The sequence below is a fragment of the Euprymna scolopes genome, chromosome 45 (assembly GCF_053919585.1).
Source record: "Euprymna scolopes isolate OS-2025 chromosome 45, ASM5391958v1, whole genome shotgun sequence".
Taxonomy (NCBI): Eukaryota; Metazoa; Mollusca; class Cephalopoda; order Sepiida; family Sepiolidae; genus Euprymna; species Euprymna scolopes.
Genome location: NC_136526.1, coordinates 63,564,990 through 63,588,944, shown reverse-complemented (window position 1 = coordinate 63,588,944; position 23,955 = coordinate 63,564,990). Strand labels below are relative to the sequence as shown.

Below are 23,955 nucleotides of genomic sequence, written 5' to 3'. Positions count from 1 at the left end.
GTCCAAGAATAGACTTCATAGCATGGAGGGGGATGCCCTTTTCCCTGCAACCTCTTTCACACAGAAGAGACATTGCAAACCTGTCTCTGTTTTATCGTTATTTTCATAGCAAGTGCTCATCTGAGATCCAATCTAAGGTTCCCGTTGCCAAGATATCTGGTCACATTAAATTTAAACTTTTGCAGGTTAGTACAGTCAGGGAAACAGGAAACAGGGAGTGAATTCCAAAGTCTAGCAGTCCAAAGGAAGAAACAGAGTAGAAGGCTTTTCGGCATCTAGAGATCTTAACAGTGAAAGGGTGGGATTTTGCTGCTTGTCCGGAATATGTACATTGATGACGCACAAGTGCTATGAATTCATCAGAGCACATTTTTGGACTCTAAGAAGGAGAGATAATTGGTAGATGCACCAACCCAAATGTGGCAACAATATTCTATGCATGGGTGAACTGTGGCTTTATAGAGGTTTTCTGATGTAACTTTCTAGCATGGTAGAGAGAGCCCAACTTCTTAGCAGCAACCTTGGCAATGTCCTCAATGCATTTGTTCCAATTTATGTAATAAAACTTTGTATTTTGCTCAATAATTATAGAATCTATATATATATAAGTGAACGTGTCTGTGTGTGTGTGTGTGTCTGTAAATTTCCCTACACAATAACTGTCAATTTTAAGTCTACAGACTCGAAATTTGATATACAGGGTCGTGAGATTTGGGAAAATCTTTGTAATCTGTTTTCGGCCAGAAATTTGGCTGTTTAGGGGTCAAAGCTCAATAATTTGACCTTTGAGAACTCTACCAAACTCCTCCGCCAGTTTTAGGTCTAAACACTTGAAATTTTAGATATAGGTTCCTTGGACATGGATCTAATTTAATAACTTGATTTGAGCCCCAAACAATAAATGTTAAGGGGTCAAAGTTAAAAAAAATTGACCCCTTTTTTTTTTATGTGTTTGCGTGCATGAAAATAAAATATTCATTACCTTTGCTATATCTTTAACGGCCACCATCTGGAGGCAAGCGGGTCCGTACGAAAGTTCTGCATTGTGTTTGGACACATGATTGAGGATATCAGCCATGGGGACGAGCATGGGTGGGGCTTTCTCTTGCTCTGTGTCGAACGAATCTAAGGCAGGATTGATGGGTTCCATAAAACTGTACGCCATCACGAATGAAACCATTCGCAAGTAAAATGGAAAAGTATGACAAATTGGACTGAAAAGAAAAATAAAAACTTGAAACTGACAGAGAGGAGAAAGACAAAAAAAGATAAAAAGAAAAAGACAAAGGAAAAAAGAAAAAAAAATAGAAAAAAGACAAAAGGGGGGGGGGGACAAAAAAACGAAGGAAAAAATAAAATCTAAGACCCCCAACAAATCTGTCAAGAAGCAAAATCCCACCCCTTTAACATAGAAGTCCTTAGATCGAAACAATATGATATAAATACGGGAGTTCTCCAGGGGTCTATCCTTGGACCTCTACTGTTCCTGATATTCATAAATTACCTCCCCGACAAAATTGCCTCTGAGATGGGTATATATGCTGATGACACCACACTCTATAACAGGCACGACAGGAAAACAAATGAACACATATCTAAAGAAATGGCAGAAACACTAGAGGATGACCTCCAATCTGTAGTGGAATGGGGACAAAAATGGATGGTCACGTTCAATGCCGCCAAGACTAAAATAGTTTCATTCAATAATTACAAGAAACCTTCTCTACCACCTATAGCAATGGCCAACGACTCTTTATCTGAGAGTACATCTTTCAAACTCCTTGGCCTAACTTTCACAGGAAGCATGAGTTGGAACAATTATATTGAGAGCATTGCCAGGGCCGCTGCAAGGAAGGTGGGCTCTCTCTACTGTGCTAGGAAGCTACTAACACCCGAAAGTATCTTGTACCTCTATAAGGCCACCATTCGCCCATGTATGGAGTATTGCTGTCATATTTGGGCTGGTGCATCGGCTACGAGTCTCTCGCTCCTTGACAAGGTTCAAAAGAGAGTCGCAAATCTGATAGGCCCTGAACTGGCATCTAAGCTTCAGCCTCTGTCCCATCGACGAAACATTGCATCCCTCTGCCTGTTCTACAAGTATTTTAATGATGAATGCTCGGACGAACTGCAAGCATTTGTGCCCCCACAACATGAACACCCTCGACAAACCCGACAGGCTGCTAAATCCCACCCCCACACTGTAGAGATCCCTAGATGTAAAAGATCTTTCTACTCCAGTAATTTCTTCCCCAGAACCGCTAGACTTTGGAATTCCATTTCAGGTCCCTACTTCCAACTGTACCGACGTGCAGAAGTTCAGATGCATAGTGAACCAACATCTTGCTGCCTAAATCCCTACATAGTACCCCAGTAATTGTTGCCCTTGATAGTAGCCCCTACACCAAAGTGGCAATGTGCCTTGTTTGGGGTGAAAATGTAATAAAAAAAAAAAGAAAGAAAGATGACTGAAAAACTTTCTACTCTAATTTGTTTTTCCCCTCAAACTGCTAGACTTTCGAATTCCCTTCCTGTACTAACATTTAGAAATTTAAACATAATGTCAGCAGACATCTTGCTTGTCAACTCCTTACATAGTGCTCTTATAGACATGCCCTCACATAGTAAGCTTTGTTTAGGATGAATGAGAGCAAGAAAAAAAAAAAAAAAAAAGAATTTAAAATGTTCTTAAACAAGTTTTGCAGAACATAATTAAGTTTTGCAGAACATAATTAAGTTTTGCAGAGGGAGATAGAAGAGATGCCAGTCTATTCTATCAGATAATCACAATTAAGCGAATTAATTAAGGAGGTGCAGAGTAGATAATTCCAAATAATTAAAACTTCTGCAAGATTCTAGAAAACCATTCTTAACATGTGGCAAATAACTGATGCCTTGGGAAAGGCAAAGGCTAAGGGAATAAATCCTGATGGGCGAATGGTGAAACACTGCAACACCTTTCCTGCAGCTGTGATGGTTACGACCGTATTAGCTTGCTTTTCCATCAGACTGTCTACTACGCCGAGAGGGAGACTATGGTAATTAGGCAAACCTCGATTTCCTTATCACCAGCCCAGGCCTGCATACAGAGAGGCAACTTCAGTTTCGACTGTATAGCAGACGTTGCAGTACATTAGATGCAGAAAGCCAACATCGTCTTGCGAGACAAAAGGTTATCATCATTAGAGCATTACCCTTTACCCCCACCCCCCGGCATTTTTTTTTTATAGAAAGGAGTCATCACTTATGAAGGCCCAGAGGCCACTCGAGGACAAGGGTTAATGAGTGTACAGTAGTTAATGGGAAAATGTCGTAGACAACCATATTGTACCTATTTACTATGCCTCCCCACAGGACAGAGTTAGACACCAGGGTCGTTTTTTAACGTGGAGAAAAGGTACAAAAATAAAAATTGTCTCAGTCGTGAAGGATTTCTCCTCCACCGAAAGAGAACAAGAAATAGAAGTGCAGCATCTGAAGAACAGATACTACACTTTGATCTTGACCAAAAGGCCAAAGGTCAGTTGGAAAGTAGGAAAACGGAACAGAGTTCCACAGGCGTGCAGTTCTAAGAAAGAAGCGTTGTTCGTGGAATCTTCATTTAGGTTTAGGCACAGATAAAGAGTGGGGGGAAAATTATTGATAGTGATTTTAGCTAAACGAATGTTTTTCGTGAAAGTAATGATAAAGCAGAGACAGGCTCGCATATTATTAGAATAAAAAGCAAAGAAACAAAAAAAAACATGTAAACACACGGGAAAAGGTCTGGCAGATTTTTGATAAACGGTAGCGCCACTTTATGGAAATCATGATGGATCATTTGAAGGTCAGTTTCGGCCATAGCCGGAATTTGGGTGCCCTGTAGTAAGTCCTGTCTTTCTTTTCTGAAAAGGAAAAAAAAATGAAATTTTTTGTTTTTTTGTTTGTAAATATTCATCGTAATTTCACAATCACAAAAAGTTAAACAAAACAAAGACTTTTTAAAGAATTCATGAAAATTTTGAGAATCGAGAAAGAACAAGTGAAGCATGCATGGTCCCCCGTGAGTGCACGGTGAACGAGGAATAAAAAAAAAAATGACTAAGTTCAGCATTTGCAATTAAAATGAAACTCCACATCTTAACAAGCTTCTGTAACTAACCTTCACTCCTGATCTGAAATGGAACACATGCATCAAATCTGTTGCAAAGATTGCTGGAAAAATGGTTGGATCACTCTATCGCTCCAGCAGGTATCTCACTGCCTCAGCAATCCTCTATCCGTATAAGATCCAGGTATGTCCCATCCCCCTCCTACTAGTTATTATACAAATAGAGATATACACATTTTGCATAGTACAGTCAGAGAAGCAAGATACAGGGAGGGAATTCTGAAATCTAACAGTTTGAAGGATAAAGTTCTCAAATGCAGCTATGATGTTAGGCTATATAAGGGTGTTAACTTTAGTCAAAGCCAAACTGTTCCTTCTTTAATCGGATTATTCTGATTACCATTTTTGATGCTTATCTGAAGCATTCCGATACAAATCCTTCTTAAAAACACTGTCTGACACAAAGTACATTTGTGTAAAATTTTTATAAAAAAAAAAAAATCAGCCCAGCAGTTTCAGGGTTCATGGAGAACTCACACACAAAATGTGTTTTATATATAAGTGGAGGTATATAATACTTACTGCGTCCAACATATGGGAAGATCAAGATCATTGCGATCAGGTACAAGGTCAAGGTATGGCCGCCACGGAGACTGTGGGTTGTGGAACTCGTACATCAAGGCTAAAAGAAGAGGTACCCAGCCACTGTCACTAGTGATGCTCGAGGTATCTACAAACAGCAAAATAATTGCATCGTTTTGGAGCAGAGTTTATAGAAATTTTCGACGTTTATTTTTAAGACGTTTTCAAACCCTCCTCCAGATAAAAATTCAAGTTTTAACAAACAAAATTCGATATATGAAGATATAATAAACCCAAAAATAAAAATATTTTATTTAATATTTTTTTAAAATTTAATAGTTACTAGCGGGATCGGGCTGGGGGAGGGGATGGGGGGGGGGGGTGAGCGCCCAGCTTTGCCCGGTCGTAAAATAAGCTTAAATATGATATTTTTTATTTGTCCAGATTTCATATATATTATTATAGTTGTGATTTCAAACGTGAAAAAAAAAAAAAAAGTATTTGGGTGCCATCAGCTGGAATTGAAACCAAAATCAAAACTGTAGCATTCAAAGCTGGTGATGTTACCACTGTACCAACGTGACACACATATAAACTGATTAAAAATAAACTAAGTTGATTTAATTTAATCAGTTCATTTTGCTTTGGAATTTCAAATCAGCTACATTGATAAAGATTGAGTAGTTTTGTGATAAAGGGTCGTAACTCTCGTACGCCAGTAATAATTAAATTTTAGAGGGATGTATTTATTTTGATTTTATTTTTAACAGTTAAAAAAAAAAATATTTTAATAGTATTTTAGGTGCTCGTTTACAATTGGGCTTATAAAAATTTTTCTTTCAAGAAAAATCTTTATAATGTACGTATCTGTCACTGCATGAAGATGCCATATTCCAAAAATCACATAAATTGATCAAGTATTTCTTTTTATTCAAAAGAAAATCAAATTTTATGACACATTTTATCAAAGGATTTGGTCGCCATCTTAATTTCAAATCATAGGCTGCTGGTTACACCCGTCTATAATGTAGGATGACAATCGATTTTCCACGCTTATAAATATTCTATAAAGAAAAAAAAGAAAAGAAAAAAAAGAAAAAGAAAAAAAAGAAAAAGAAAAGAAAAAAAAAAAGAAAAAGAAAAAAAGAAAAAGAAAAAGAAAAAAAAAGAAAAAAAAGAAAAAGAAGAAAAAAAGAAGAAAAAAAAGAGGGATTTGCCTTTTATTTTTTTTCAAAGTCGATTGTCTCGCCCCCTCCTCCAATGTAAATGCAGAAATTTTGTTTGGGGTGGGGGCCACCTTGTGAGTGCTCATTTTTACGTTAAATTGTGTTTATTGTACGCACTAAAACAGGTGACCATAAAGTGGGTGCTCATTTTACGTTAAATAATTTTAGAAAAGTGATCCCCCACTTAAAAAAAAATTAACATTTCTTTATATCTTGGAAACTACTCGTTTGCCAGAATTGTAAATGTTATTTTTTTTTTCAGTGGCCTTGAAACCCCATTAAAGTGGTAATTTTAAATTATTTCTCGAGTGTGGAAAGTCGATTGTTGCTCTTATTGAGCCTATAAGCCCATTTGTAAACAAGCATTGTATTTTAATATTTAAAAGAATATTTGAATAGTATTCATTTCGGTTTCATTTTTAATATTTCGACACAAATCTTTATTAAATATAATGAATATGATTTTTAAGGCATTTTGATGACATTTCCAATATTTTCCGAGCCTTTTGAAGACAAAGCTCAAGATTCAAGACCTTTTCAAGCCTGTACAAATCAGCTTACACGTTCTGGTTTTCTTCATTTATTCCCAGCCTTGTGGACTAAATTAATCCTTTACTTAATGGTATTACTTACACAAGATTCAACAAAAGAGAAATATGGTACGTAATATACTGTTGAAACTAAATTCCAATATTAAACCCCTTTCCTGTGATTTCCTAGATGTTAATCCAATGAAACTCCAGTGCTTATAAAAATAGTGTTCAGTAACAAATAGAGCTGTAATATTGTATAGTTTTATTGATTTGGACAAACATCATTGGTTGCACATGTGCGTACATGTTTCAGCTCTGATTGCTTTCAAACTATCATCAAGGTTCGACTGATTTCACATGGTTAATTATGTTGGATTTTGAAAGTGATTGCAGCTGAAACGTGTATGCATATATGTAGCCAATAATGCTTGTATCAATAAAGAAAATTATACAATATGTACATACGAGGGTTGTTCCAAAAGTAATGTCTCCTAGTTCTTTATTCAACCCAAATGGATCAAAGGGATTGCAAATTGCATTGTTATGATGACTGAACTTATGCATTCATGACCTGAAAGTTTCATCACTGTTGCTGATATTGACGGTGCGAGACTAAAAAGCAACCCCTGTCACCGATGTGTATCGGAAGCAGAGATGTGTCATTGAATTCCTAGAAAAAGTTCATTGAGAATGGTGGTGACTATGTAGGAAAATAAATTGTGAAACACAAAAGGTTGCTCATTTTAATGGTACCACTCCCCTTTTTGTAGGTCTTTAACATTGAGTTTTTATATATCTATAAAAGTGAAAGTGTGTGTGTGTACATTTCCCTACACAATAACTGTCAATTTTCAGTCTACAGATTCAAACTTTAGTATACAGGGTATTGAGATTTGGGAAAATGTTTGTAATCGGTTTTCGGCCAGAAATTTAGCTGTTAAGGGGTCAAAGTTCAACGATTCGACTTTTGAGAACCCTACCAAACTTCTGACAATTTTGGGTCTAAACACTTGAAATTTTAGATATAGGTTCCTTGGACATAGATCTAACTTAATAACTTGATTTGAGCCCAAAACAATAAAATAAATGTTAAGAGGGGTCAAAGTTAAAAAAAAAATTTTTTTTCTTTTTTTTTTGCTCAACATACACCTCCAAACACCCGGGCAATGCTGGGCTGAAATGCTAGTATATATATATATATATATTAAACTAGGATTTGTACAGATTTTCAATCCTCCTTTTGACTGATTGAACCGATAACAAATATTTCACAATCTCATATTTTTATTATTATCAAAATCTGTGAAATCATTTCAGCCTAGCTGGAGTCCGAACACGGTACCCCCGTAATAATAATAAAGGGTTGGGTTCGAGACTCCTAACAAATGGTTCCCCAGTGTGATACAAAACACCTGATGAAGGCCGGAGGGCAAAACGGCCAAAACGATGTGACAATAACAACCAAGATGAGGAAGTCAGTCCGACAATCTCTATCAATCAAAACACCTCATCTCAAAAATACAGACAATTATCATTTCACCATGACGCCATATATGTATTACTTTTGATCATGCATAAAATTAATCGGAACTAAAAGTGGTTGAATTCCAAAACATTTCTTATCTATCCGTCGAATGAGCTCAAACGGTAATGGATGCGGCTGGAGTGTTAAATGCTTTCGATTCTATCTGATAGAACACAAGTCATTTATTTAAAAACAACTTTGGAAATCAGTACTACATATAAGGTACAATATAATATTCAATATATTAGGTACAATACGATATTCAATATATTAGGTACAATATAATATTCAATATATTAGGTACAATATAATATTCAATATATTAGGTACAATATAATATTCAATATATTAGGTACAATATAATATTCAATATATTAGGTACAATATAATATTCAATATATTAGGTACAATATAATATTCAATATATTAGGTACAATATAATATTCAATAGAGAATCTGTAATAATAAATATAAAATCTGCACGAATTTACACATATTTTATGACCGGCAAGTCAGGAAAAAAAAAAAAAAAAAGAAAAAGAAAAGTCATCTTACTTTCAGCGAGCAAACTGGCAATGCTGCAGGTTTCTTGCATGAGGATATGCTCCCGAGGAATTTCAAAAAGACATTCACCGCACTCTATATCCGAAATGGCCATCATACCAAATTTGGACACAGTTCCGTGTCTTGTTACGGTCACCTGAAAAAAAAAAAAAAAAAAAAAAAAAAAAAGAAAAAAAGAAAAAAGAAAAAAAAAAGAAAAGTGAAATTCAAACATCTTTTATAGGAAAAGTGAAATCAACATTAAAGGTACGAAAATAGGGGAAGAAATCTGAGGAGGAAAAGAAAGCAAAGCAGGGAAGTTTCATAGCGTTAACATTTTTATTACTTTCCGAAAAACTCTTCAAATATATTATGTAGATGATTATTTATTAAAACACGTGAAATGATATTAACGTGCGTGTTCAGCTTTCAAACATGCACATTTGAAAGTTAAACATGTCTGATGAAGGGAAGACATTCCACATGTAAAATATTGTGTGTGTGTGTGTGTATATATATATATATATATATATATATATATATATGCACACACACACAATCTTGAGTTGAGCATATTGAGAAGTGATACACGAATTGAGTTGAGCATATTGAGAAGTGAAACACGAATTACCATTAGCGCATAAGCGACGCTCTTTGTGTAAACAAATCGAGCGGAGGCATTTCGGACGATGTCAAAACATCGTTAAACTCACTACTCGCTCAGCAGCCGCCAATAGCGTAATAGTTAGGAGCCTTGACTGTCGTACAGACGGTTGGGTTTCAATCCTGGCTTGAGGTAGTTGCCTGTCTAGCCGCACTGATGAGCTGTGAAACAACGAAACAGTACTGTATGTGGATGACTATATATATATATATATATATATATATATATATATATATATATATATATATATATATACACACACACACACGCATATTTCGTTGGACAGTAGGGATAATTCCTGATTCTTTTTCTTGTAATCCAATTTTTTTTTTTGGACAGGCCAATGTGCGAACGTTCTGTTCAAGCGTAAAAAGAAATTTGCCATAGTTGACAATGTTTTTGACTTCCAGGAGTCGTCTTCAGGCGAGTGATGAATTAAAAATTGCGTTTATGGAATTTATTTGAAAAAGTTGATTAAAATCATTAAAAGCACTTAAGCGTGCCCCCCCCATTGAAAACAGGAATCATCCCTGCTGTTCAACGAAACATGCAGGAGAGAAAAATGCTGCCACAAGATTCTATTTCATTATATCAATTTAATATGATAACGATCTTCATGACTATGTAGTATACGATAAAACAATGTTATTTTTAATATGTTAAAGTAGTTTGCTTAAAGCATTGTTTAATGTATATATAAAAAGAAATTGGATAAAAAGATTTTCAATTGAAATGGTCAGTAGTGGATAGGGGGAGTAAGTATAGCCCTGGGAAATCAAAAAGGTGCGATCTATGTCTATTGGAAGCCTTCTACATAGTGAATTCTAAAGAAGAAATATTAAATAAAAGGCTGGATGCTATACAGGGATGTCTTCACAGGAATAGGTTTTTGCTATCACGTCTTAAATGTAACTGAGGTAAAAACTTTCTGTAACAATAAAGATCCTTGGGTGCAAGGCCAATTTTTAATGTCGAGTTAAATAGCTTGGAATGATGTAGTCTAAACGAAGGATCCAAATCAATCAAGCAAATATAATTTCTATTATTCTGCACTGGATAAGTAATATAGATATAGAATAAGGCTTAACCAAGATTAGCAATATTGTTCCATAACCGCGAGCACTTTTTTAGCCGTAGTAGTATCGATGGTGAGATAAATGGTACCATTTCCAGATCAATAAATTAACTTAACAACAAACTATCAATTATATATAAAAAAATTAAATTAGCAATTAGTGAATTGGAAATTAATTGATATTGTTCACTGACAAGTAAAACTTGAAAAATCCCTTCTTGTTAAAATTACTCTTTCAAAATGATTTTATCCAAAAATGCAAGGGTAAACACCACTTTATCGGAGTAAAACACACTTGGAACTATAGTCTGGTTTTATTATCAGAATAATTATTAATGGGATATATATAATTTTATCTAGGTATCCAAGAACAATTTTGGTTCTGGAGCCATGAATAATCCCAGCAGATTATGGATGGATGGCAGACGTAGGTTTAAAATCTTAATTTGTTGAATAATCAGCTTCAAGATTAAAAATATACTTAAAAATCTTAATTTGTTGAATAATCAGCTCCAAGATTAAAAATATACTTTAAAATCTTAATTTGTTGAATAATCAGCTTCAAGATTAAAAATATACTTTAAAATCTTAATTTGTTGAATAATCAGCTTCAAGATTAAAAATATACTTTAAAATCTTAATTTGTTGAATAATCAGCTCCAAGATTAAAAATATACTTTAAAATCTTAATTTGTTGAATAATCAGCTTCAAGATTAAAAATATACTTTAAAATCTTAATTTGTTGAATAAGCTAGCTTAGCCTTTTCTGTATCTGCTTAATTAATTAATAAATCATAGACACATTTTAGGGTTTACAAACAAAAAACCTCAAACGGCCCTGGTTGTCTCCCTTTAACTGTTATAAATACCTACGGCAATCTTGGGTTCCCATAATTTAAACTAATTTTTAATAATTAATAATGAGCGGGATTATCTCCCTTCGAAGCTAAGAATACCCGATATTTGCCAATCCCCATAGATGAGAACGAAAGAGAATAATGGTACAAAAGATAGAATGGGATCCATAACATTGAATGATGAATGAGGATTAAATAAGTATACGGTAATGTTGGGCTTTATTTCCTTATTAAATAAAATATTAACTTAAAACTGGTTTTAAATCTAAGAAAATTAGTTAGCCGATATTTTTGTAAACAAAGTAGTGAGCATAGGTTGAATACGAAACTAAAATAACTTTAATGGTTTAGCTTAGTTGATCTGGCCATATTTTAAATATAAAAATAAAACTCTAAAAAATATTTTAAAAATAAGTTATGTGAAATAAAGAAATACAGAAATCTAATTTAAGGAATAAACGAATAGTATTATTAAAAGATATTAAATGGCAACAGTTTTTTTTTGTGGTAACTTCTTATGGCAGGTTTTAAATAGTGATACGAAAATTAGGCGATATATAAATATGTAAATAAGCTCCTGACAAATGATGCGTCCGGGATAAATGTTTTCGCATGTTTTATTTCCTTTAAGGGAAATGTCTTTACATATTGTCCTATTGTTCAATTGTTTTTTATTCAATAAGTCTGAAGAGAGGCTGGTTATGGGAAAATTTTCAAACGCACTAATGTTTGAATTTGTCCAATTAGTCTTGAAATAATTGTAACTAACAATGAAATACACTTTTTGGTTGCTATCAATTCTTTCTTTGAAGTCTTGGTTTTGTTAATACATTATATATATATACGAAACAGTACTGTATGTGGATGACTATAGTGCTCCTCACCTTGAGTTGAGCATATTGAGAAGTGAAACACGAATTACCATTAGCATATAAGCGACGCTCTTTGTGTAAACAAATCGAGCGGAGGTATTTCAGACGATATCAAAACATCGTTAAACTCACTACTCGTTCAATCAGCCGCCAATAGCGTAATGGTTAGGAGCCTTGACTGCCGTACAAACGGTCGGGTTTCAATCCTGGCTTGAGGTAGTTGCCTGTCTAGCCGCACTGATGAGCTGTGAAACAGTGAAACAGTACTGTATGTGGATGACTATAGTGCTCCTCACCTTGAGTTGAGCATATTGAGAAGTGAAACACGAATTACCATTAGCATATAAGCGACGCTCTTTGTGTAAACAAATCGAGCGGAGGTATTTCAGACGATATCAAAACATCGTTAAACTCACTACTCGTTCAAGCAGCCGCCAATAGCGTAATGGTTAGGAGCCTTGACTGCCGTACAAACGGTCGGGTTTCAATCCTGGCTTGAGGTAGTTGCCTGTCTAGCCGCACTGATGAGCTGTGAAACAGCGAAACAGTACTGTATGTGGATGACTATATATATATATATATATATATATATATATATATATATATATAATGGTTATACATATACATATGAATTGGATCAATAAAAGTGAAACTGCATAGTTGGTTTCACTATATTTTAAGTTGCATCAGTTTGAGTCTATCCATCACACTTTTGCATTGTTATACATTCTAAAAACTTAAATTTCTTTTTATATATACATTAAACAATGCTTTAAGCAAACTACTTTAACATATTAAAAATAACATTGTTTTATCGTATACTACATAGTCATGAAGATGGTTATCATATTAAATTGATATAATGAAATAGAATCTTTTTTTTGTTAGTAGCTTGTAGTAAAATTATAAAATAAAATTGAAATATGTAAGATTACATTTAGAAAGCCAATATAATACCAAGCTATTTTTTAAAAAATAAACATTTGTTTAATATTAAACAAATAAATGTTTATTAAAAAAAAAAAAAAAAGTAAAAGAAAAAGGTATATATGTTACAACTGGGCAACGCCAGGCAGCCTACTAGTAAATCGCTAAAATCTACAATGAACCATGTTGAGAAAATGGGAAAGGAAACAAAACAAAGAATTCAGTAGAAAACAGCAATTTAATCCCTTTGTCTCTATAATATTGTAGATTTTAAAGTTTTATCCTTTTAAACATCTCTTCTGTGGGAAAGAGGTTGCAGGGAAGTGAAAAGGGCATTCCCCACTCAGCTATGAAGTCTATTTTGAACTCTGTCAAGGCAGGATAAGTGGCAACAGTACTCCATCCTTGGACGTACTTGGCTTTTATATAGGTAGAGGATTGCATCGAGAGATTCACTAATCCTATGAGATATAACTCTGCTGTAGATCTAGCAGAACGGAAACCAGTTTTGTAGACATGGGGGCAAGTTCAGGTTTCAACACTATAATTGGAATGCCGTCAGGGCCAGTTGCTTTACTGGAATCAAGGTTCTTGATTAGCTTTATCGAAGGCCTTGTACTACAAAAGCAATTGCCCTAGAAGGGAAGCCTTTGTCGAGAGATTCACTAATCCTATGAGATATAACCGTTAGCACATCTGGAACCCTAGCGAATGACCTCCAGTCTGTGGTAGAATGGGGACGTAAATGAATGGTAACATTCAATGCTGTTAAGACTAAACTTCTTTCCTTGAATAATTACAAAAAAAAAAAAAAAACCCTTCTCAACCACTAATTGCCAGAACTAAAAAAACATTATGCGTGTGATGGAAAACAATATGCAGGGAATGACTAATCCTAACTGAAAGTAATCAAGCTCTTTGTCGTCTCAATATTGCAAATATCGTAATTGTATACTTTCAAACAATTCCTTTCCACTTCCTCCATCTGCTCTTCATAAAAAAATAAAAATGTTCAAAGAATAACCTGTTACTTATTTTTAACCTGTGTTTTGATTGAGTGTTTCTCAACAAAAAGAGACCCTTTCAAAAAGAAAAAGCTATTTCATTTTTTTAAGGGAGTCAACATTCATCAAGACCTGGAGACCACTCAAGGATAAGGGTTAATGTGTGCAAAGTGATCAGTTGTGGTGGAAATTCAATACAATTTGATTATATAAGGGGGATGGCTCAACAAGAACTTTTTTATATTATACTTGAAAACCACTATGTTGTAGTCAGCTGGAAGGCAACCCTGTGATACAAAGTTCTTTGAAACAAGCTTTGTTCATGGAATTTGCATTTAGATTTAGGCACAGATAGTGTGGGAAATTGTTGATAGTTGTTATAGCCAGACGAGTGCTTGTTATTCTTAAATTGAAAGCCATGTTTAATTTCAAAAGAGTTTTCGGTGAGTAGCTGTTCTGTAGTAGGCCTGAAGATGATGAGTTTATGGTGGGTAGTCACAAGTCCTGGAGATTAACCACTAAGAAGGCTGTCCTATCAGCAGGTGCAGACCACTAGCGCTGCTGTATTGCCGTATGGTGAATGGATTCTGGACCATGAAGCAGTTTCTGATGAGGTCTCTCGATGCCTGCCATGCTATTGGGTAATTGTTACGGCTTTACCTTATCATGTGCTACAAAAAAATTAAATTAAAAAAAAAAAAAAAAAAAAATTCCTTTCTTTTTCTCTCTCACTTTCCCTCTCTACCCAAGTCTGTCGACATGTTCCACAAATCTCAAAACCTCATCAGAAAAAATACACGAACAAACCGAAAACCCCATCCTCCAATGTAGACTCCTACTACCATGTCTCCTTCTCCAACATCAGGGGTCTACGTTCCAACCTTCCAGAGGTTGAAACCTAATTACAGGAGACAAAGCTGAACATATTGTTCCTAGGCGAAACAGGCATTGGGCCTACCATTTGGCTAGATGAATTCATAATTAGAGGATACTCTAACTTAATATCTAAATCTGACCCCCAAGATCGCCATGGGCCTACATTAAAGATAGCTTCCCATGTGGTAGGGATATCTCCAGAGAAGACCCTAATTTACCCTATATGTGCTTCTGGGTTGTACTTGCTTACACCACTGCATTTATATTTGCCCTCGATCGGCCCCACAACAGCAGAGTTATTATCTTTAAGAGTATATCTGAGAAAAAATGACCACATCCTGTCTGCTCATCCTTCGGCTAACATTTACATCTGTCGTGACTTCAATGTCCACAATGAGGAATGGTAGACCCACTTAAACAAGACAGATGATGAGGGAAGGTTCTGTCATGATTTCTCCATTGCTTTTGACCTCATTCAGATTGTTCATGAACCAACCCGTATGCCCGATACTAATGATCAGTATGCAAGCCTCCTAGACTTTTTTCTCACAACTTGCCCTGAACTTTCATGTTCCGTTCTTTCTCCTCTGGGATCTTCCGACCACTCGGTTGTATCAGTTAAGATAAAAATGAAATGTAATAAGTCTTCAGACGCACTTCTCCACCGTACTGTATATCGATACTCTATAGCTGACTAGGATAGCTTCCATACATTCATATCTGATCTACCTCTGCATTCCATGTTTAAAAAGAATGTGTCTTCTATAGTATCAGACCTGACGGAATGGTTAATTGTAGGTATAGATTGATTCATACCATCCAAAAAATTCCAGCAAAAACCTAATAGCCAGCCATGGTTCTCCCTAGAATGTGCTGCCACCATTGCGCACAGAAATCACTTTTTCTATAGCTACCAACGTAAGAGATGTACTGAGACTAAAACCACTTTCAGGACTGCCAGCAACCACTGTAAAAGAGTAATAAAAAATGCAAGAGAGTTATATGCTCAGTCCGTTAAATCCAAAGTAGCTGAGCAGCGGCTTGGTTCCCACCAGTTTTGACAAATAGCAAACATGATCCTGAACAGAAGCGTGCGTTCTATCCCAACCATTATCAATGGGCCTGAGGTCATCTCGTCAGCATCCAACAAGGCCAAACTATTTGCCAAGAACTTTGCAGCTAATTCTACTCTACACGATGAAGGCCATCAACTCCCGTATTTCCTCCTATAACAGACAACATGCTATACAACATACAAATATCTGTGCGTGAGGTCGCCAAGCTAATCAAGAACCTTAATTCCAGTAAAGCAACCAGCCCTGACGGCATTCCAATTATAGTGTTGAAAAAGCTCCAACCAGAACTTGCTCCCATACTTACGAAACTGTTTAAGCATTGCCTTAAGGAGAAGTGCTTTCCAACACCCTGGAAAACCTCATCAGTATGCCCTGTATTTAAGAACTCAGGTGATAAGTCATCTCCCTCTCAGTACAGACCAATAAGTTTCCTGTGTCATGAATAAGTTGCTGGAATCCATATTAAATAGAGAAGTAGTCAACCACCTCAGCAGAAATAACCTTCTTAGTGACATGCAATATGGTTTCCGTTCTGCTAGATCTACAGCAGATGTGCTAACGGTTATATCTCATAGGATTAGCGAATCTCTCAACAAAGGCTTCCTTTCTAGGGCAATTGCTCTTGACATATCAAAGGCCTTCAATAAAATATGGCATAAAGACCTACTTCACAAGATCTCCAGCTACGGTATAACTGGAAATGTTTTCTCAATTATTAAATCATTTCTCTCTGATAGGCTCATAATAGTAGTGGTTGATGGGCAGAAATCAGAAGCTCACAGTATTAATGCTGGAGTCCCTCCGGGGTCCATCCTGGGCCCAACTCAATTTCTGATTTATATCAATGATCTCCCAAAACACATACATCATTCGTTGACATTTATGCTAATAACACTACTATCTATGGTAGCACATGTAAGACCGTAAACGACCAAGTTCTCTCTGATTCTCTCTCCTCTTATCTTGAGCAAGTAGTACAATGAGGAAAGAGGTGGCTGGTTACTTTTAATACATCCAAACCAAGCTTCTATCTTTACATAATCAATGCTCTGATTCCCATCTGGCATCAATTGAAATGGATGGCTCTCGTCTTGGGGAGGCCTCATGTTTTGACAAGCTTCTGGGATGGACCTTTACTCCTGATCTGAAATGGAACATGTACATCAAATCTGTTGCCAAGGTCGCTGGAAAAATGGTAGGATTCTTCTACAGCTCCAGTAGATATCTCACTGCTGATACAATTCTCTATCTATATAAAAGTCAAGTATGTTCAAGGATGGAGTACTGTGCCACATCTGGACAGGAGCTGCTAAAAACAGCTTATCCTGCCTTGACAGAGTACAAAATAGGCTTTGTGGCTTGTGGGGATGCCCTTTTCACTTCCCTGCAACCTCTTTCCCACAAAAGAGATGTTGAGAGTCTTTTTTATCGTTATTTCCATGGCAAGTGCTCGTCTGAGCTCCAATCTCTGCCCCCCCAAGCTTTTTACGAAAAACATTCGTCTAGCTGAAACCACTGTCAATAATTTTTTCCCACTCTTTATCGATGCCTTAATCAAAACGTAGATTCCATGAACAAAGCTTCTTTCTTAGAACTGCACGCCTTTGGAACTCTCTTCTGTTTGCCCGTTTCCCACCTGACTACAACTTGGATGTCTTCAAGTCCAACATAAACAAATTCCTGATAAACCGCCTCCCCTTAAATAATCCAATTTATCAAATCTTCCATTACTAACGATTACTACGATATTGTCCCATTGATTACTGTACACGCAACAACCCTTATCCTCGAGTAGCCTACAGGCCTTGATAAGTGGTGACTCATGTAAAAAAAAAAAAGTTACTTATTTTTAACCTATGTATTAATTGCTTGTCAACAATAGAAAAAAAATTAATTGATTGCTTGTCAACAATAGAAAAAAAAAATTAATTGATTGCTTGTCAACAATAGAAAAAAAAAATTAATTGATTGCTTGTCAACAATAGAAAAAAAAATTAATTGATTGCTTGTCAACAATAGAAAAAAAAATTAATTGATTGCTTGTCAACAATAGAAAAAAAAATTAATTGATTGCTTGTCAACAATAGAAAAAAAAATTAATTGATTGCTTGTCAACAATAGAAAAAAAAATTAATTGATTGCTTGTCAACAATAGAAAAAATTAATTGATTGCCTGTCAACAATAGAAAAAAAATTAATTGATTGCTTGTCTACAATAGAAAAAAAAAATTAATTGATTGCTTGTCAACAATAGAAAAAAAAAATTAATTGATTGCTTGTCAACAATAGAAAAAAAAATTAATTGATTGCTTGTCTACAATATAAAAAAAAATTAATTGATTGCTTGTCAACAATAGAAAAAAAATTAATTGATTGCTTGTCTACAATAGAAAAAAAAAATTAATTGATTGCTTGTCAACAATAGAAAAAAAAAATTAATTGATTGCTTGTCAACAATAGAAAAAAAATTAATTGATTGCTTGTCAACAATAGAAAAAAAAATTAATTGATTGCTTGTCAACAATAGAAAAAAAATTAATTGATTGCTTGTCTACAATAGAAAAAAAATTAATTGATTGCTTGTCTACAATAGAAAAAAAAATTAATTGATTGCTTGTCTACAATAGAAAAAAAAATTAATTGATTGCTTGTCTACAATAGAAAAAAAAATTAATTGATTGCTTGTCTACAATAGAAAAAAAAATTAATTGATTGCTTGTCAACAATAGAAAAAAAAATTAATTGATTGCTTGTCTACAATAGAAAAAAAAATTAATTGATTGCTTGTCAACAATAGAAAAAAAAATTAATTGATTGCTTGTCTACAATAGAAACAAAAATTAATTGATTGCTTGTCTACAATAGAAAAAAAAATTAATTGATTGCTTGTCTACAATAGAAAAAAAAATTAATTGATTGCTTGTCAACAATAGAAAAAAAAATTAATTGATTGCTTGTCAACAATAGAAAAAAAAATTAATTGATTGCTTGTCAACAATAGAAAAAAAAAATTAATTGATTGCTTGTCAACAATAGAAAAAAAAATTAATTGATTGCTTGTCAACAATAGAAAAAAAAATAATTGATTGCTTGTCAACAATAGAAAAAAAAATTAATTGATTGCTTGTCTACAATAGAAAAAAAATTGATTGCTTGTCTACAATAGAAAAAAAAACAAAACTTAATTCTTTTTTTTTCATAAGATAGTCACCACTTATCAAGGCCTGGAGAGGGTAGAGAATAGTTATCCCAATGTTTCCAATTCCTTGCTGCTGTAATATTTGCGTCTTGTTTTAATTAGTTTTGTCATTTTCTTTGTATGCACTGCAATCCCAATATTACATTCAAATTAACAAAAGACCCAAATCGTAATGCAGTAAATCTATACTAGCAGGACCTGTGGAAATTCTAGACACAGAAATCGAAACTTAAGTGCAATAATCTGTATGATGTCATAGTTTTATGCATCTTTTAGATTTCATAAAGATTGATAGGTACTTCTACAGAATTGGAACTGAACTGTTTGTTTTTTTAAACAATGAGTTGTAGGTTTAGCTCTGTTCAAATTCTGTAGAAACACCAAGAAATACATTTTTTTTACCGTTTTTTATGATGTCATAAAGGAATAAAAATGAGTAAATTGCTGAACACCGTTCATTCAGATGATTATTCCTACTTACTTGCCTCCCCATGAGGGCAGAGTTAGACACAAGGTCGGTTTTCGATGTGGGGAAAATCCAGCTCCCCAAAAAGGGGCACTCTGGCTAGGAACAAAAATAAAAATTGTCTCAATCTAGAAGGATTTCTCCTCCACTTACTGTGGACAGAAAAGGTGAAGTGTAGCATCAGAACAGATACTACACTTTGATCTTAGCCTGAAGGCCAAGAAATGAATATGATTAATGTTAGCATTTCCTCCCATAATATTTCTAGTTGGAATTATTTCTAGAAAGACTGAGTACTTACAGCAAGGAACATATGAAGGTTGCCAACATCCCTCAGTGAAAGTATTTCTGTGAAATGAACTGGATTCGAACATGGTACACTTAGGTTTATTGGTTTGTGTCATTAACCACTTAGCCATTGTCACCTTCTTGATTTGGTTTTTGTTGTTGGGCATCATTCATTTCATATGAATCAGATGATTATTGCTGGCATTCGTTTCCTTGATATCTTTCTAGTTAGAACTCTTGAGAAAGAAAGAAATTTTTTTTTCTGTTGTTATTTTATGATTTTCATTTTCTATTGTAATCATGTTTACACATTGACGTACAAAATCAAAATGCGTAAACACGTTTGTATGCATATCATCTGCGCATACACAATCCTAAATAAAAACAAATATTTTGAACTAAATCAGAAAACTTTCTACATTTATTTGAAATGGTATTTCTGGGAACTACCTAAATCCTTTAAAAGCCAGATTTTTCTTTAATAAACCAGTGAAGCCCAGTTGACCCGAGTCTACAGATCGGTGTCACTGGGCGCTTCCATCGGCAACACCTCTCTCCAGTCACATGCACGCAAGCATTAATGAACACACAGACACACACAACCCATTGATTTATTATCGTCAGTCAGTCTATATAAACTTTATTCATTAAAATATTCGTCTTTTTCACTCAACTCCAATTATAATCTGAAATCAAATGAAAATTAATTCTTAAAAACAATTTTCAATGAATTATAATTTATTTGATTGTGAAGAGAAGTTTTGAATACAATTTCCCTGACCCCTGAAACTCATGGTTCTTAATGAATTGCTCCAGACTTCTAATGTCTCAGCTAATGAATCCCCTTGTTTTTACAAGAACTCTAAAAATATTTACGAACATTTTGTTTTTTTTTTATTGCTGTAAGCTTCCATTATAAACATATATAAATTGTCTCTTTTGTAAAAATATGCCTTAACTCTTGTTTTGTTACCGTATGATAATGTCTGTCTTTTTTTGCATTTGATTATATAAAATCTTACCTGTCTGTTTAAATGTATGTATGTATGTATGTATGTCTAAAACTTTCGATAGAGGCAACGGATTTTCACAAGATCGGTATCATTTGGAAGCTACGCGTCTCAGATGACAAATATCGAAAAATTAGCCAAAAACATTAATTCTTTCACCCTCTACTGGGTACTTTTCTACAAGGACGGGTCGATTTTTTTGCGAGCCATTTTTGCAAGTTATCGTATCAGTTGGATTGATTTTACCTAATTTTAACGTTCCAAACTTCCGGTCACGTCATAGAGTAGCAGTAAAACGTCAGATTTTACTTCACTTTCTTTTCCGCCTTCACGTCACGTCATTATTGAGAGGAGTATTTTTTATTCATTTTATTTGTTGTGGATTATTAATCCTAATCTTTATTAGTTGTTGTGTTAAAGAATGGATCGAGAGAGAGAGATGGAGGGAGGTGTGTAAATTATATTGTAGACATGTTGCCCGGAAGTCAGGATCAGCTGATCGGATTGCGTGAGAGTCATGTGATCAGGTTAGCTGAATCGAGGAGATTTGGTTTGGACGTAGAAGGCGACGGATGGCTTCCTCCCCTTCACTGGAGGGGGGGGGGCGCTGACATTTGTAGAAATAAGACCAAGAGAAACCACGCAAGCCAGAGATTCACTTTCCATCCTTCTGCGAGACATCTGGAAAGTGAAAAAAACTATAAAACCAATTCATTGTTTTTGAGTGATTGAATCTTCGTCCAAACAGGTACCAGTCTCCCTCCAAGACACGAGATGAATCCAGATAGACCAACATCGACAACGCAGGAAGGTATGTCCAAATAATACATGTATTACACGCACACACAACGGCATATGAACATATCAAGATATAGAAAGAACAACTAGACGATTACACGACGGTCCCTCTTATTAGAGATAACACAACAACAGTTGTTTCACGACGTTTCGGCTAACTATTCCTCTGGCCTTTGTCAGATGTTAACTGCGGCGGGATAGGAACTCTAAATCTCCTGACTGCATTCTCAGCATAGTCAGAATAGATACATTGAATCTCTACGGTTCCAGGTGAGCATTGTCTGAAGATAGCGGTTTCAATCCTACCCAAAGCCGGCCAGAGCTTACTTGGCCAAAAACGTGGTGAGACAACAACAACTATGGAAGGCAGTAATTGCTGAGGATACAGTTAGGAGATTCAGAGTTCCTATCCGTCATGGTTATCACCTGACAAAAACCAGAGGAATAGTTGGCCGAAACGTCGTGACACAACTAAGATAGGGATAATAGTCTGCAATAAATAAAGGAGAGTTTAAATCATAACAAGAAATAATTATTTTCTGAAAACTTTGAAAATCTTATGTCAATTTAGCAAAACTCAATTTTTGCTGTTTTTGAAATCCGTTTTCATTAATTTTCCACCTTATCGTTTTTCATAATTTTTGGATATATTCATTACTGCGACATGACAAGTAGATGAGATTTGTTTTACTTGAAATTCAATGTTTCAAGCTTCGCTATTATAACGAAAAAGCACCAAAAACAAAAAATTGGAGAACACTTGCAATATCACCAAAACCCATTCTTAACAAAAAGGTTAAGTTAAATATTCTGTAATTTAATAAATGAAAGATATTGTAAAAATTGAATTTAACTTTAATTCTATCGGAGATTATGCAGTTAAGCCAACAAAAAAAAAAAAAAAAAAAAAAAAAAAAGAAGAAAGAAAAAAAAAAAAAAAAAAAAATGAAGTATACAATAAATAAATAATTTTTCCATAGGTTAGTTTATAATATAACTAGCCTGGGTGTCTGGTGTTGGAGGTGTGTGTTGAGAAAAAAAAAAAAAAAGTGACGTCTTTGCTGGTGCATCCATCGCCAAATCGGAAGTGACAAACGTTTAAATTAAGGCTAGTCAATCGAAAATATAAGTGAAAAAAGCAACTCCTCCCTGTAGAAAAGTACCAAATGAAGGAATTAAAGATTTTGGCTGATTTTTCGATATTTCTCGTTTGAAGGGTCGAGCTTCAAAACGATACTGATCTCGTGAAAATCCATCGCCTCTGTCGAAAGTTTTAGGCAGACATACAAACATTTAAACAGACAGGTAAAATTTATAGCGGGAGTACTTGGCGTTGTCCAGGTGTGTGGGGTAAATCAAAACAAAATGGAAAATAAAGAAAAAGAGAACGTAATAACCCTGTTTATATATTACTAGCGAGGGGTACCCGGCGTTGCCCGGGTGTTTTTCGTGGTATATGAAAAAAACCCGAAGCGTTGACGACGCGCAGTTGGAAAATAGTAAAGTGTTAAAAAAACAAACAGGTGCGCGTTTTTGATTAACGTGACGGCGATAGGTATTCAGCAGTTACGATTTTGTGCGGGACAGTTTTGAATAAATTGGTTTGTTTGTTTTTAAAAACCCGCTCCCTGTTTATTAGGAGGAGCGAAATGAAAGCTACAGTCTGACATGACGAAGTCGACATTGAACAAACATTACTTAGCTCTCTGGAGACAACTGGCTTTGGGCCTGTTATTAGAGTCGAGTTTCGCTTTTTTTATACCGAAAACCGAATGTAACGCATGCCGATGCGGGAAATATCGAATAATTAACGTTTGAAAGTCAATAAAATTAAATAGACAGGCGAGCTCTGTGGATAACTCTGAGATATTACAATTTATAGATGATATAAAAAGTTTTAAGAAGTTGTGAAGCGAGCAAGCGCTTCTTTGAAAGAAGCCTTTTGTGGACATCGAGGAAAAGCGAACATACATACACACATACATACATTTTCGCTTTTATATATATAGATTAAAAAAAACAAAGAAACGGACGCGATGCAAAATAAAAAAAACGTGAACGATGTTAAACCTGCTTAAAAGAAATTGGATAAACAAAAAAAAAAAATGGCATAAATAACCCTGTTTCAATATCCAAACTTTAAAAATCGAAATAAAAAAAAAAAAAAAAAAATTATATATATATATATATATATATATATATATATATCTGACATCTCGGCTTGAACATGCAATCTTAAGATAATTACACTGCTACTATAATGACTAGTCTATGACCACATGAGCGAAAGTAGGTGGGTTATTTTTATATTTAAACTAATTCAAGAAAGAACGGTTTTTGTGC

At 34.7% G+C, this 23,955-nt stretch overlaps 1 protein-coding gene and 1 pseudogene across 1 annotated transcript in view; both read right to left on the bottom strand.

Annotated features, from left to right (window-relative positions):
• LOC145269842 (N-lysine methyltransferase setd6-like) overlaps window positions 1-23,955 on the bottom strand; it is a 99,576-nt gene that overhangs the window by 68,602 nt on the left and 7,019 nt on the right. The window contains exons 2-5 of the mRNA XM_080125559.1: window positions 8,512-8,656; window positions 4,673-4,820; window positions 3,756-3,884; window positions 983-1,214 (exon numbers count right to left, since the gene is read on the bottom strand). Of these exons, the coding sequence (XP_079981685.1) occupies window positions 983-1,214; window positions 3,756-3,884; window positions 4,673-4,820; window positions 8,512-8,656 (654 nt within the window). The remainder of the gene's footprint in view (window positions 1-982; window positions 1,215-3,755; window positions 3,885-4,672; window positions 4,821-8,511; window positions 8,657-23,955) is intronic.
• LOC145269912 (U2 spliceosomal RNA) lies at window positions 19,564-19,745 on the bottom strand (annotated as a pseudogene).